Source organism: Macaca nemestrina, chromosome 9 (assembly GCF_043159975.1).
Source record: "Macaca nemestrina isolate mMacNem1 chromosome 9, mMacNem.hap1, whole genome shotgun sequence".
Classification (NCBI taxonomy): Eukaryota; Metazoa; Chordata; class Mammalia; order Primates; family Cercopithecidae; genus Macaca; species Macaca nemestrina.
This window is the reverse complement of record NC_092133.1, coordinates 89,568,255-89,581,319: the sequence shown is the minus strand read 5'-3', so window position 1 is coordinate 89,581,319 and position 13,065 is coordinate 89,568,255. Positions and strand designations below refer to the sequence as shown.

Here is a 13,065-nt window from a genome sequence, read left to right as displayed (position 1 = left end):
TGCCTTAACAAAAATGAAGCAGCGTGGAGGTTTTGTTTTGTTTTTTATTTTTAGAGATGGGATCTCCCTGTATCACCCAAGCTGGAGTGCAGTGTCTCAAAGTGCTGGTATTACAAGCGTGAGCCACCACGCATGGCCTCAGCATGGAAGTTTTGACCTCCGTTTTCAACCTGAGCCAGTTCACCCCTCCTTAGGCAACCTAGTGGTCCTCCACTCCTGGGAAGTCATATTGAGGCCGAACTTGCTGCAGATACACAATTGACATAGTACACTATAGCCTCAGCCTTCCAAAGTGCTGGGATTACAGGCATACGCCACCATGGCAGGCTTAGGGAGTTTTTACACAGCTAGAGAATAAGGGAGGAGCAGTTTCAGAGAACTAAGGGGGGAAAAAATCTATGTTTCTTTAGTCTCACATAGTGTCTTGAATAACCAGACTTCTGGGTGTCTGCAGCTGGTCACAGTGTGTTTAAAGATACTCATTCGTTCTGCAAAATTTTGTTATGGCCCTGAAGTTAACCCCTCCTTCACAAGGAACAGTATTCCAGCAGTTTATAATTTCATTATGGAAACAAGGAATATTGGGCAAAAAGCGAGTGGTTAACGTGTAAGCAAGTAAGGACCTGATAAGAATTTTCATTATTTGAGTCACTAAAAATGCCAGGTGTTGAAATCTCAAGGGTCCTGGTTACAGAAACTCATCACTAAGAAAGAGGCATAATTTTGGGTAGTAGTTTTGGATTTTAGAGAAAGCTGCTTTAACACTTGAAAATACCCTGAGGCCTGGCACAGTGGCTCATACCTGTAATGCCAGTGCTTTGGGAGGCTGAGGCAGGTGGATCGCTTGAACTGAGGAGGGTTTTTGTTTTGTTTTGTTTTGTTTTAAGACAGAGTCTCACTCTTACCCAGGCTGGAGTGCAGTGGTGCGATCTCAGCTCATTGCAATCTCCGCCTCCCTAGTCAAGCGATTCTGCCTTAGCTCCCTGAGTAGCTGGGATTACAGGTGCATGTTGCCACGCCCAGCTAATTTTTGTATTTTTAGTAGAGATGGGGTTTTACCATGTTGGCCAGGCTGGTCTTGAACTCTGGACCTTAGGTGATCCACCCACCTCGGCCTCCCAAAGTACTAGGATTACAGGCGTGAGCCAGTGTGCCCGGCCGAGCTGATGAGTTTGAGCAGCTTGGGCAATATAGCGAGACCCCCAACTCTACAAAAAATATAAAAATTACTCGGGCCCATGGTGGCTCACACCTGTAGGCCAGCTACTTGGGAGGCTGAGGTGGCAGGATCACTTGAGCCCAGGAGGCAGAGGTTGCAGTGAGCCAAGATTGCACCACTGCACCTCAGCCTGGGTGACAGTTAGACCCTGTCTCAAAAAAATATAAAAGAAAATACTACTCCTGCTAATTACCAGGTGACCAGAAGGATGCAAAGACTCCACCAGCTGCTCTGCCATCTGCTACCAATGACAGCATAGGCCCCATCAAAGAGGTACCTGTGTTCCTAAATGATTTCATGTGGCGCCTCTGATGAGTCTCAGTAAACACTCAGGCCAAACCCTGAAACTCTGAGTGTTCTGAATCAAGGCCATGTTTTCTGCAGGAGAGGGCTAGTTACCTTTCTTTACTTTTCTTTTCTTTCGTTTTTTGTTTTTTTGTTGTTTTTTTTTTTTTTGAGACGGGGTCTCGTTATGTTGCCCAGGCTGGAGTGCAATGGCGTAATCTCGGCTCACTGTAATCTCCTCCCAGGTTCGAGCGATTCTCCTGTCTCCGCCTCCTGAGTACCTGGGATTCCAGGCACCCGCCACCACACCCGGCTAATTTTCGTATTTTTAGTATACACAGGGTTTCACCATGTTGGCCAGGCTAGTCTGGAACTCCTGACCTCAGGCAATCTGCGCACCTCGGCCTCCCAAAGTGCTGAGATTACAGGCGTGAGCCACCGCGCCCGGCCTAGTTACCTTTCAAGAAGCAGCCCCTGAGTACTTAGCAGTATGGGAGATAAGTCACCTGCACTAAGACCACCCTCATGATTTGGGTGCTGGCAGATGCATCAAGTCTCAAGGCATCTCAGTTTTATTGTTTTTGTTTTTTTAAAAAGACAGAATCAGGCTGGGAGCGGTGGCTCACACCTATAATCCCAGCACTTTGGGAGGACGAGGCAGGCGGATCGCCTGAGGTCAGGAGTTCCAGACCATCCTGGCCAACATGGTGAAATCCCGTCTCTACTAAAATTACAAAAATTAGCTGGTGTGGTGGCACATGCCTGCAGTCCTAGCTACTCAGGAGGCTTAGGCAGGAGAATGACTTGAACCCAGGAGGTGGAGAGTGCAGTGAGCCAAGATCAGGCCATTGCACTCCAGCCTGGCGACAGAGTGAGACTCCGTCTTGAAAAAAAAAAAAGACAGAATCTTACTCTGTTGCCCATGCTAAAGAGCAGTTGTGAGATCACAGCTCCCTTTTTTTTTTTTTTTTTTTTTTCTTTTTCTTGAGACCGGGCCTTGCTCTGTCACCCAGGCTCGAGTACAATGGCATGATCGCAATCAGAGTTCACTGCAGCCTCAAACTCTCCAGTGGTTCAACTGCTTTATCCTAAGTAGCTGGGACTACAGGCATGTGCCACCACACCCAGCCTAACATTCTTTTTTTATTTTTTTTGAGACAGAGTCTCACTCTATTGCCCAGGTTGGAATGCAGTGGTGCAGTCTCGGCTCACTGCACCTCTTCCTCCCGGGTTTAAGCGATTCACCTGCTTCAGCCTCCGGAGTAGCTGGGATTATAGGCGCCTGCCACCACGCCTGGCTAATTTTGTATTTTCAGTAGAGACAGGGTTTCAACATGTTGGTCAGGCTGGTCTCGAACTCCTAACCTTAGATGATCCACCCACCTCAGCTTCCCAAAGTTTTGGGATTACAGGTGTGGGCCACCATGCCAGGTCCTAACATTCTGGAAATAACAAAATTATAGAGATAGAGGACAGTTTAGTGGTTGCCAGAGGTTAGGCCTGGAGGGCCTAAGTAGGGAGGGAAATGGGTTTGGCTATAAAAGAGGAGCTTGAGGGATCCTAGTGATGAACTGTTCTAGATCTTGACTGTGGTGGTCACAGGAATCACGGGTGATAAAGTTGCACAGAACTAAACACATGCGCACACAAATGAGTGTTCTAACACTGGTGAAATCTCAGTAAGACCGATGTTTCTAGCAGTTTCAATATTCTGTTGTGATATAGTGTACTATAGTTATACAAGAAGTTGCCACTGGGGGAAACTGGCTTATCTCTCTGTATTATTTTTTACAATTGCATGTGAATCTATAATTATCTTAAATGTAAGGTTTTTTTGTTTTGTTTTGGTTTGGTTTAGTTGAGAAAAAAGAGGCAGGCCAGGTGCTGTGGCTCACCCCTGTAGTCTCAGCACTTTGGGAGGCTGAGGTGGGAGGATTGCTTGAACGCAGGAGTTCCAGACCAGCCTAGGCAACACAGTGAGAGCCCATCTCTACATCAAAAAAATTCGCTGGCCCGGGTGCAGTGACTCATGCCTGTAATTCCAGCACTTTGGGAGGCTGAGGTGGGCAAATCACCTGAGGCTGGGAGTTCAAGATCAGCCTGACCAACATGGAAAAACCCCGTCTCTACTAAAGAAAAAACAAAACAAAATTAGCCAGGCATGGTGGCATATGCCTGTAATCCCAGCTTCACAGGAGGCTGAGGCAGAAGAATCGCTTGAACCCAGGGGGCAGAGGTGGTGGTAAGCCAAGATCGCGCCATTGCACTCCAGCCTGGGCAACAAGAGCGAAACTCCGTCTCAAAAATAAAAAAAAATTAGCTGGGCATAGTGACACGCGCCTGTGGTCCTAGCTAATCCGGAGGCTAAGGTGGGAAGATTGCTTTAGCCCAGGAGGTTGTGGCTGCCACATGCTACTGTACTCCAGTCTGGGTGAGAGAGTGAGACCCAGTTTCAAGAAATAAATTTTTAAAAAAAGAAAAGAAAAAATACATAGAAATTTTAAAAAGAGAGCTGGGTGCCATGGCTCATGCCTATATTCCTAGCACTTTGGGAGGTTGAGGTGGGCTGATGGCTTGAGCTCAGGAGTTTGAGACTAGCCTGGACAACATGATGAGACCTCATCTCTACATAAAATATAGCCGTGTGTGGTGGCATGTGCCTGTAGTTCCAGCTACTTGGGAGGCTGAAGTAGAGGTTGTAGTGAGGTTGCACCACTGCACTCCAGCCTAGGTGACAGAGCCAGACCCTGTCTCAGAAAAAAAAGGATTATTTTAAATCAGAATAAGTCCTTTCTCTAGTCCTCAACTTTGGGTTCTGAAACAATAGCCTGAGTTCTTTTTTTTTTTTTTTTTTTTTTGAGACCGAGTCTCACTCTGTTGCTAGGCTGGAGTGCAATGGCTCGATCTTGGCTCACTGCAACCTCCACCTCCGGGGTTCAAGTGATTCTCCTGCCTCAGCCTCCTGAGTAGCTTGGATTACAGGCATGTGCCACCACGCCCAGCTAATTTTGTATTTTTAGTAGAGACGGGGTTTCACTATGTTGGTCAGGCTGGTCTTGAACTCCCGACCTCAGGTGATCCGCCCACCTCAGCCTCCCAAAGTGCCTGGATTACAGGCTTGAGCCACTGTGCCCAGCAATAGCCTGAGTTCTGATCTCAAACTCACAAGGCCAACTCCCAGGTACAAGAGGGAAAAGATGATCTGAAAGATTAGCAAACTTTTTTTTTTGTGGGGGCAAACTTTTAACCTTGATAATTTGGGGGTGCTAGGTTAGAAGTTGGTTTACCTTGTGAGTAAATGTCTCTGTGATGTTTGTTTTCTTTTCTTTTCTTTTTTCTGGAGACAGAGTCTCGGTCTGTCACCCAGGCTGGAGTGCAGAGGTGCGATCTCGGCTCACTGCAACCTCCACATCCTGGGTTCAAGTGATCCTCCCACCTTAGCCTCCTGAGTAGCTAGGATTACAGGCGTGAGCCACTGCGCCTGGCCGATTTTTGTATTTTTAGTAGTTACAGGGTTTCAACATGTTGGCCAGGCTGGTCCCGAACTCCTGACCTCAAGTGATCCTCCCACCTCAGCTTCCCAAAGTGCTGAGATTACAGGCATGAGCCACTGAGCCCAGCCCTGAAAAATAAAAAGATTTTTAAAATAAAAAAGTGAGGAAGGATGTATAGTCACCCAGCAGCACAGTCCCTGGGCTCTGTCTTTGACAATGATAAACATTGGGAAGGCAACAGGCCCCAGACCTTTGGAAACAGGGCTCAGGAGCAGGACACCTGGGTTGGAGGCTGGCTGTGGAATTCGTTAGCCCATGAAAACCTCTGGGTGCCTCCTCTCCTCTAACCTAACCCTAACCCTAATGTCATCCGCATCTCATAGGTTGCTAGGAAAATTGGACATGTGTGAAGTATTTACAGTGGTGTCTGTCACATAGTAAATCCCCAACTGAGTGGAAATGACCCTTTGCTTTCTCTGGTCCCCCCCACCTCTCCCCGCAACCCCTCAACTAGGAGAAGATGACAAGGAGAAATTACCCCCCACCTCCGAAACAGGCCCCAGGAAGGGGTCTCTGAGGCACAGCCAGTAATCCCACAAAGGGAAGCCTGGAGAGCTTGTGTCATGCCCTAGTCAGCCCATTCCTCACTCCCAGAAGGGAGAGAGGAGAGCTCATTTCTGCTGGGAACCAGCAGGCCAACTCCAGGGCCCAGCCTCATCCACCTGGGGCTGACACTGACTCCGTCCTCCACTGTCACCCAGGCCTGGCCTCCCATCAGTCTCTGACTCCTCCCATCATGATTTCCCCAGGCTCCATAAGCTAGAGCTGTCACCCTCCACATCGGAGGTGTCTGTCACATAGTAAGCCTGTCACTGGGCAGTCACACCTAGGGACTCATGTGCGGTGGGGCCTCCTACATAAGTGGTGACTTACAGGACTTGGGGAAACTGTGGCACCTGTCCAGGAGAAGTTTAAATGAAGCAGCATGAGAGCTTGAAAGCAGAGCAGCAGGTCTCCACCACGATGTGGCCCCAGGACACATGTAAAGGTGGAGGTGGGTGGATGTCATGTCCAGAAACCTCTGCTCCCCAGCGGGGCACTGGGGTTGGAAGTCAAGGCTGCATCTCTTGTCAGGGTCATGGGGCCACCATGCAAGGACAAGGTTTGCTAGGATTTCAAACAGCAGAGCTCCTGATAGTCATTATTGCGTCCTGGGTTCCTCAGTCAGAAAGCATGCACTGCTTCCAGTCACCTTTGTGTGGCTTCCCCTGGGTCTGCCACTGCAGACTCAGCTTTCTTACCTCACTTTTCATGTTCTCAAAAGCAGTCCCTCACACCAGCGTCTTCCGGTGCCAATGAGGAGAGAGCTCTGCACTGCACCCCCTGGATGAGGAGGCGTGCTCAGGAGCCCCCTTCTATCAGCCCTGCTGGGTGGCTCCCACCCCTGCCTCTGTGGCCTTGCCTACAGGGCTGGGCCTTGCTTCCGCGGTGATCCTATCGCCTGCATTCCAGTCATGCTGCTGATTCCCTCTACCAGGGTGGTTTGCGCACAGGCTCCCCTCTGGGTCCACCTGTGCAGACTCAGTGCCGCCTCCGGACTGGCCATACCACCTGGGGCTGCCAGTACAGGGCAGCTTCCCCAAAGCACTGGGGCTTGCCAGGTGTTCTGTGACCCACCCAAGATTCCCTGATAGTGGTTGGACTCAGCCAGGTATCCTGAGTCCCACTCAGCCCCACCTTGGAGCCTTGCTCTCAGCCCCTGCATGTCCTGTTTCAAAGGCTCTGGCAGACATGTGGACCTCATTTTTATACCTCTGTGGGGCCCTGCACAAGTCTCTGACCCCAGCCCACAAGTCAGGAGACCCTAAGTCTAGGATACATCATACTTCTCAAGGATGTGGCCCACCCTGAGAAGTGGAGGGAGGATGCATCATTGGAGACAGCTGCCCATCCCAGGCCCTGGCCTCAGATTGGGAGATGCCACCTGGCAGGGACTCTGTTGTGCTCTGGCCTTTGCTGGGGGCAGAGGCTAGAAGTGGGCTCAGTTCCTTCTCCTGGGCTGTCAAGGGGCAGGACTGCAGGACGGGCACCAGGCAGGAGCGGCACTTCACACCCCTGCCTGGGGGGCTACAGGGACATTGCCAGGGAGGTCTTCCTGGAGGGGAGTTCGGGCATGCCAAAGAACTCAGATTTGCACACATGGTGTTTGACTCCCGCATGCACTATGCAGGGCTTCTCAAGACATAGTTCTTCATGGAATTTCACAGGATATTTCCTGGGAGGAGGGGGGCCCACAGGGTGAGCTGAGGGTTTTACTGGAATGGGTCGAAGGAATTGCTACATTTTCCACCATAGAGAGCACTCACTGGGTGAGATGAGGTTTCAATGGGGGGCGAGCCCCGGGGGTCACTCTAGGTTAAAGGAAGTCATGAGTACCTGAGGCATCAGGACTTCTAGGACCCCCGTGCAAGTGGTGGAAATGGAAAGGTCTTCTGTTATAACACTGTGGTGTCTCACGGTACATGGGTCTCTGTGGGGCTTGCTGGAGTGGGAGCCATAGGAGACAGTTGGGTGGCAGGGACTCAGGGATCGGGAAGCTCGTTGGGAGTGGGCCTCCAGGGAAAGTCAGCAATCCGAGGGATTACTCGCCCCCAGACCCAAAGACGATGGATCACAAGACTACAGAGGAAGGGGTGGTGGGGCGAGTTTAATTCAGAAAAAAAAGCCTCCTGATTGGAAAGGGGCCTAACAGCCTGCCCTTGGAAAGAAGTCCTTCTTTGAGGATAAGGCCTCCCAGGGGAGGAGGCGCTGGGGGCCAGTGTTAGGCTTCAGGCCATCCCTGGAGGCCGGTCCTATGCTCAGCAGGTAGTGGTAGAGCCTGTGGAGAGTGGCAGGCAGGCCATCAGACACAATCCTTACACAGGCACCCCCTCAGCCCACGGAAGCCCGTCTCACCTGGAGTGATGAGTGGGATAGTTTTCTCAAGTACGGGACTAGAGAAAGGACCGCATCAGAGTAGTATCAGGTTAGCCTGGAGGACCTTCTACCCTACGTCCCAGACTCTTGCCGCCTGGCCCCAAGAGTGCACCTCCTTGCTCTCCTTCCATGGTCACTTCACACAATACCGAGGTCAGAGCTTTCCCTGACTGGGGCCCTTCAGGGTTGACTATCTGAATAACAAAGCTGGCTGCAAGTCCAGTGAATGGCCAGGACCCTGTCCACTCTCCAGGTCAGGACCGTCCTCCCATAGTTCTGCCCTGAAGGAGGGGCGCACCACAGGGTTGGGCTCACCTGTGCTGCTTCTGGCTGCTCTTGCATTTGCATTTGCTACCTGGGAGGGAGAGAGGGGTCAGTGCCAGGGTCAGTGCTGGAATCAGAGCACTCTCTCTTCCTGCCCCACCCTGTCCGCCAGCCCCACCTGCCCTACCACTCACTCAGAACTGCCACGATCCCAGCAATGGCCAGGAGCCCTCCGCAGATCAGTCCGCTCAGCTGCAGGTTTTTCCAGTCTGGGGCAGGTACAGAGAGTGTGCTTGCACCAGCCTGGGGCCTCACTCATTCATTCAAAAGACATTCGTGGGCCCCTGCTTGTGCCAGCCGCTGCCATATGCATAAAGACAAGCCAGCAACACAGACATCATTCTGTGTCTGGTGGGGAAACATTAAGAAGAAAAAAGGTGAGGCCAGGCATGGTGGCTCACACCTGTAATCCCAGCACTTTGGGAGGTTAAGGCGGGCAGATCACCTGAGGTCAGAAGTTCGAGACCAGCCTGACCAATATGGTGAAACCCCATCTCTACTAAAAATACAAAAATTAGCTGGGCATGGCAGCGGGCACCTGTAGTCCCACCTACTCGGGAGGCTGAGACAGGAGAATTGCTTGAACCCAGGAGGTGGAGGTTGCAGTGAGCAGAGATCATGCCACTGCACTCCAGCCTAGGCGACAGAGTCAGAATCTGTCTCAAGAAAAAAAAAAAAGAAAGAAGAAGTGGACGTGCGCAAAGAAGGGGCTTTGAAGGATGATCAAGGAAAGCTATCCTGGGGCCGAGGCCCAGGGGAGAGGAATAGAGGAGAACTGCCTGAGGGCTGGGGACTAGGGAAGGGGAGAGTGAGGGTGAGTGAAGGCAGGAGGGTAGGGGTGTTGTATCGGGGGGCCTAACCGCCCAGACACCAGCCCTTCACCAGGAGCGTTCCTAAGCATCCTGTGGCCACCCTCCCCTTGCTGGAGCAACGCTCTCACAGAGACCAGGTTTAATCCTCCATCCCACTTTGTGTACACTAGGTCCACACCACCCCTCACCAACTTGTCTGGCAAAGAGGTCCAGGATAAGCAAGGGGAGGGTGGGGGTGGGAATATCAGCTCTTACCATAGTAGAAGGGATCATCTTCATTGGCTAGAAAAAGTGGGGGAAAAAGACTTCAGAACCAGAACCAGGAGACAGGATGTGGGTATCAGAGGGGAGATGTGGGCAGAGTGGGCAGGCTGTTTGGGGGCCTCACTCACCAAATGGGTCATTGGCTTCCAAGGCAGTCAGGCCTGTGTGGGAGGAGCAGAGAAAATGGGTGGGAATTCATGACACTGGTGTCCAAGTAAGTCAGGCAGCAGGACCCCAGCACAGAGGTTGTGGGGTGACCCTGGGGCCACCAGTTCCCTTCCTCACGCCCTCCCCAGCCCCACACAGCCTCAGGGTTTGGCCCCGCCCAAGCCCTGCCTTCCCAGGCTTCCTGATGCTCCTGTGTACCTGCTAACAGGGATGGTTTGTTATGTCTCTGCCCCCTGAAGAAACAGGGAGTGCTTGTCTTTTTTTTTGAGTTGGAACCTCTGTCACCCAGGCTGGAGTGCAATGGTGCAATCCTAGCTCACTGCAGCCTCGACCTCCCAGGCTCAAGTGATCCTCCCACCTTGGCCTCCCAAAGCGCTAGGATTACAGGCCTGAGCCACTGTGCCATTCCTGCTTTTGTCTTCAAGCCACAGATGGTTAATGTTTTCCATGGTTCAATTCCTCTGGAGCTATTAGGACCTTTTTGCAATATTCTCATCCTACCTGTACTGTCATTTCCTTCATGTTTTTCTCTAAATTGTCAGTTTAAATAACTTTGGGAGATGTTGTCTGACTTTTGCTGCCTTTGTGGGTGGGGTGATTGCAAGAGGGTCCCAGGAGACTGGGAGGACTCACCTGCCAGTAGGAGAAGGGCCAGGGTCACTCTCTCCATGTCACAGTTCGAGTGGCAGGACTGCAGGGGGATAGGCACTGGGGCTGGGGTCTGCAGCCCACGGATCTGCTCCAGGCTCACAGCTCGCTTGGTCAGCTACAGGGGGCGGGGGCAGGCACAGCCCTGTGGTGAGAGTAGGTGTACAAACCCCAAGGATACACTTGCTTGTGGGGTGATCTTGGGAAAGTGACTACTTTCTGCCTTCCCACCTAGAGATAGTGACGGCCTGGGGGAGTAAGCACGAGCTAAGAGCTCAGAACTGTGCCTGCACAGAGTAAGTGCTGCAGAAGGCGTTGTTAAAATCCATGTGACAAACCCACCCCCTACTCCTCCCTATGAGGAAGGCACTATTATTGTCTCAATTTCAGAGGAGGAAAAAAAAGAAATGGAGCTTAGAGAGGTGTAATCAGATGCCCAGGGTCAGGTGGCTGCTATTCTAAGTCAGGGTCTGGACTTCCTAACCCCACACAAAGGGCATTGTTATCAGGCCCCAGGCTATTGCTCCCAAAGGTCTGGGCCTGGGGTGGCCAGAGTCCAGTGCCCTGAGTCTGAATTCCCAGACAGCCTCCACAAAAGCAAGGGTGCAGAGGAGGAAGGAAGCGCTGAATCCTGGGATGAGGTGACTACTGCAGCCAGGACCTCCCTTGCCAGCCCTGGCAGGGGACCCTGCTCCAGCAGCCCCAGATTCTGCTCTCAGAGTATAGACCTCCTGTGGTATGACATTTCTCCCTCAGGTTGGAAGTAGCCAGGACCCCATTTACTTGTCCTTGGGGAGGCTGAGTCTTTGAGCGCAGGGCCCCTCCCAGCCCTCTGCATATTGTTAGCCTAGTGTGGTCAAGTCTTCAATACTGAAGCCATTGTTATCATCTGCTGTACCCAGCTCTGGCCTCCTGATGAGATCACAGATCCAGGGCCAGCTGTCTGGGCTGGGTCGATTCTCAGCAACTTACCAACGGTGTGACTCTGCAGGTTCCTCACTGCTCCTTCACCAGTGTCCTGTAAAAGGAGGATCATCAGAATAGTAGCAACTTCATAAGGTTATAGCAATGGAATTACATGAACTACTATTTGCGAAGCCTAAGAACCATGCCTAGCACACAGTAAGCACTAAAAACCTGTTACAATAAATACATCCATAGGTTGGGCGCAGTGACTCACACCTATAATCCCAGCACTTTGGGGCTGAGGTGGGTGGATCACCTGAGGTCAGGAGTTCAAGATCAGCCTGGCCAACATGGCAAACCCCCGTCTATACTAAAAACACAAAAATTAGCCAGGTGTGGTGACAGGCGCCTGTATTCCCAGCTTCTTGGGAAGCTGAGGCCAAAGAATCACTTGAACCTGGAAGGTGGAGGTTGCAGTGAGCTGAGATCGTGCCAGTGCACTCCAGCCCGGGCAACAGAGTGAGACTCCATCTAAAAATAAATAAATTAATAGATACATCCCTAAATAAACTGCTCCTTCTGCAGCGGGAGGGAGGCACTGGAGGGAGAGACTCTTAGGCACTGCTTCTGAACATGGGTTATTGGGCTAGGGGCAGTCTCCAAAGCTGACTTCCCCGAGCCTTCACTGGTCTCTCTCTACCTTCACCAACAAGAGTTCCTGGAATATGAGGGTCTCAACTCTAGGCCACATTTTTTATTTTTTTATTTTTTTTATTATTATTTTTTTGAGACAGGGTCTTGCTCTGTTACGCAGGAAGGCAGCAGTGGCATGATCTCGGCTCACTGCAGCCTTGAACTCTCTTGGCTCAGGTGATCTCCTCACCTGAGTATCTCAAGCAGTTGGGACCACAGGTGCACCCCACCAGTTCATATATTCTTTAACCAAGGGCTGGCTTCTGTTTCCTCCAGCCCCCAACCCACCATCCATATGACAGTAGGTGCAAAGCAAGAGGCCTTCAAGCGTCTACTGCAGCCATATCTGCCCTCAGACACCTCAACAGGCTTGTCATTACTCAGAATTCTTGGGCACCCACCCCCTTCACCCAGCAGCCCCGAAGTGGACGCCTGGTCACCTGCAAGGTCACCTGGGTGAGGACTCACCTGAGCTGGCAGCGCAGAGAATGGATCTGAGGAGGTTGCTGGGCTGTGGAGGCCCAGTCAGGTGGGTCGGCTCTTTAAACCCTGCAGCCACGCCCAGGGCTCCATGACGCAGGCTGGAGGGAAATGGTCAGGCTTCCTGAGACTCAGCCTGACCGGCCTGCCACACCCAGGGCTGTTGGGGAGGGGTGGGCTGGGCCGAAGACCCTCTTTTGGCTTCTCCTTTTTTTTTTTTTTTTTTTTTGAGACGGAGTCTCACTCTGTCTACCGGGCTGGAGTGCAGTGGTGTGATCTCAGCTCACTGCAACCTCTGCCTCCCAGGTTCAAGCAATTCTCCTGCCTCAGGCTCCGAGTAGCTGGGACTACAGGTGCACGCCACCACGTCTGGCTAATTTTTTTTTGTATTTTAGTAGAGATGGGGTTTCACCGTGTTGCCCAGGCTGGTCTCGAACTCCCGAGCTCAGGCAGTCTGCCCACCTCGGCCTCCCAAAGTGCTAGGATTACAGGCATAAGCCACCACGCCCAGGCTTTCTTTTGGCTTCTTTAGCTCACCCAGATCCTAAAAGAGGGACCCGGAGGGTGCTGGACAGGGTGTTTCTGGGCTCTTGTGCCAGCTGTGGGGGTTCTGGGACCTCTGTGTGGGGGTGTCCTGGGGACCGCGGAGGATACCAGGAGCCAGGCACTGACCTGCAGGCTCCCTGTGCTCAGTGGTGCCACTGCTGTCACTTGGGCTGGATGTCTACTGAAGGGAGGCTGGTGGCTGGTGGGCACCCCTGGGGGTGGCTCACCCTCTGACAGGGCCCTGACACCC

General features: G+C 51.9%; 1 protein-coding gene across 5 annotated transcripts; it reads right to left on the bottom strand.

Moving 5' to 3' along the window:
- Nucleotides 1-7,685: 7,685 nt before the first annotated feature.
- LOC105486608 (FXYD domain containing ion transport regulator 4) lies at nucleotides 7,686-12,352 on the bottom strand. 5 transcript variants are annotated; one of them, XM_011749532.2, is made up of 9 exons: nucleotides 12,258-12,351; nucleotides 11,163-11,208; nucleotides 10,176-10,335; nucleotides 9,503-9,535; nucleotides 9,366-9,392; nucleotides 8,433-8,507; nucleotides 8,290-8,329; nucleotides 7,954-7,991; nucleotides 7,686-7,876 (listed from the first exon to the last, which is right to left on the bottom strand). In XM_011749532.2, exons 3-9 carry the CDS (start codon nucleotides 10,210-10,212, stop codon nucleotides 7,857-7,859), a joined length of 270 nt encoding a protein of 89 aa, XP_011747834.1. In that variant the 5' UTR covers nucleotides 10,213-10,335; nucleotides 11,163-11,208; nucleotides 12,258-12,351; the 3' UTR covers nucleotides 7,686-7,856. The 5 variants fall into 5 exon arrangements, with proteins under 5 accessions (XP_011747834.1, XP_011747833.1, XP_011747831.1 ...); XM_011749531.2 differs by having other exon boundaries at nucleotides 10,176-10,308; nucleotides 12,258-12,329; XM_011749529.3 differs by lacking the exon at nucleotides 7,954-7,991 and having other exon boundaries at nucleotides 12,258-12,352.
- Between the last annotated feature and the right edge of the window lie 713 nt (nucleotides 12,353-13,065).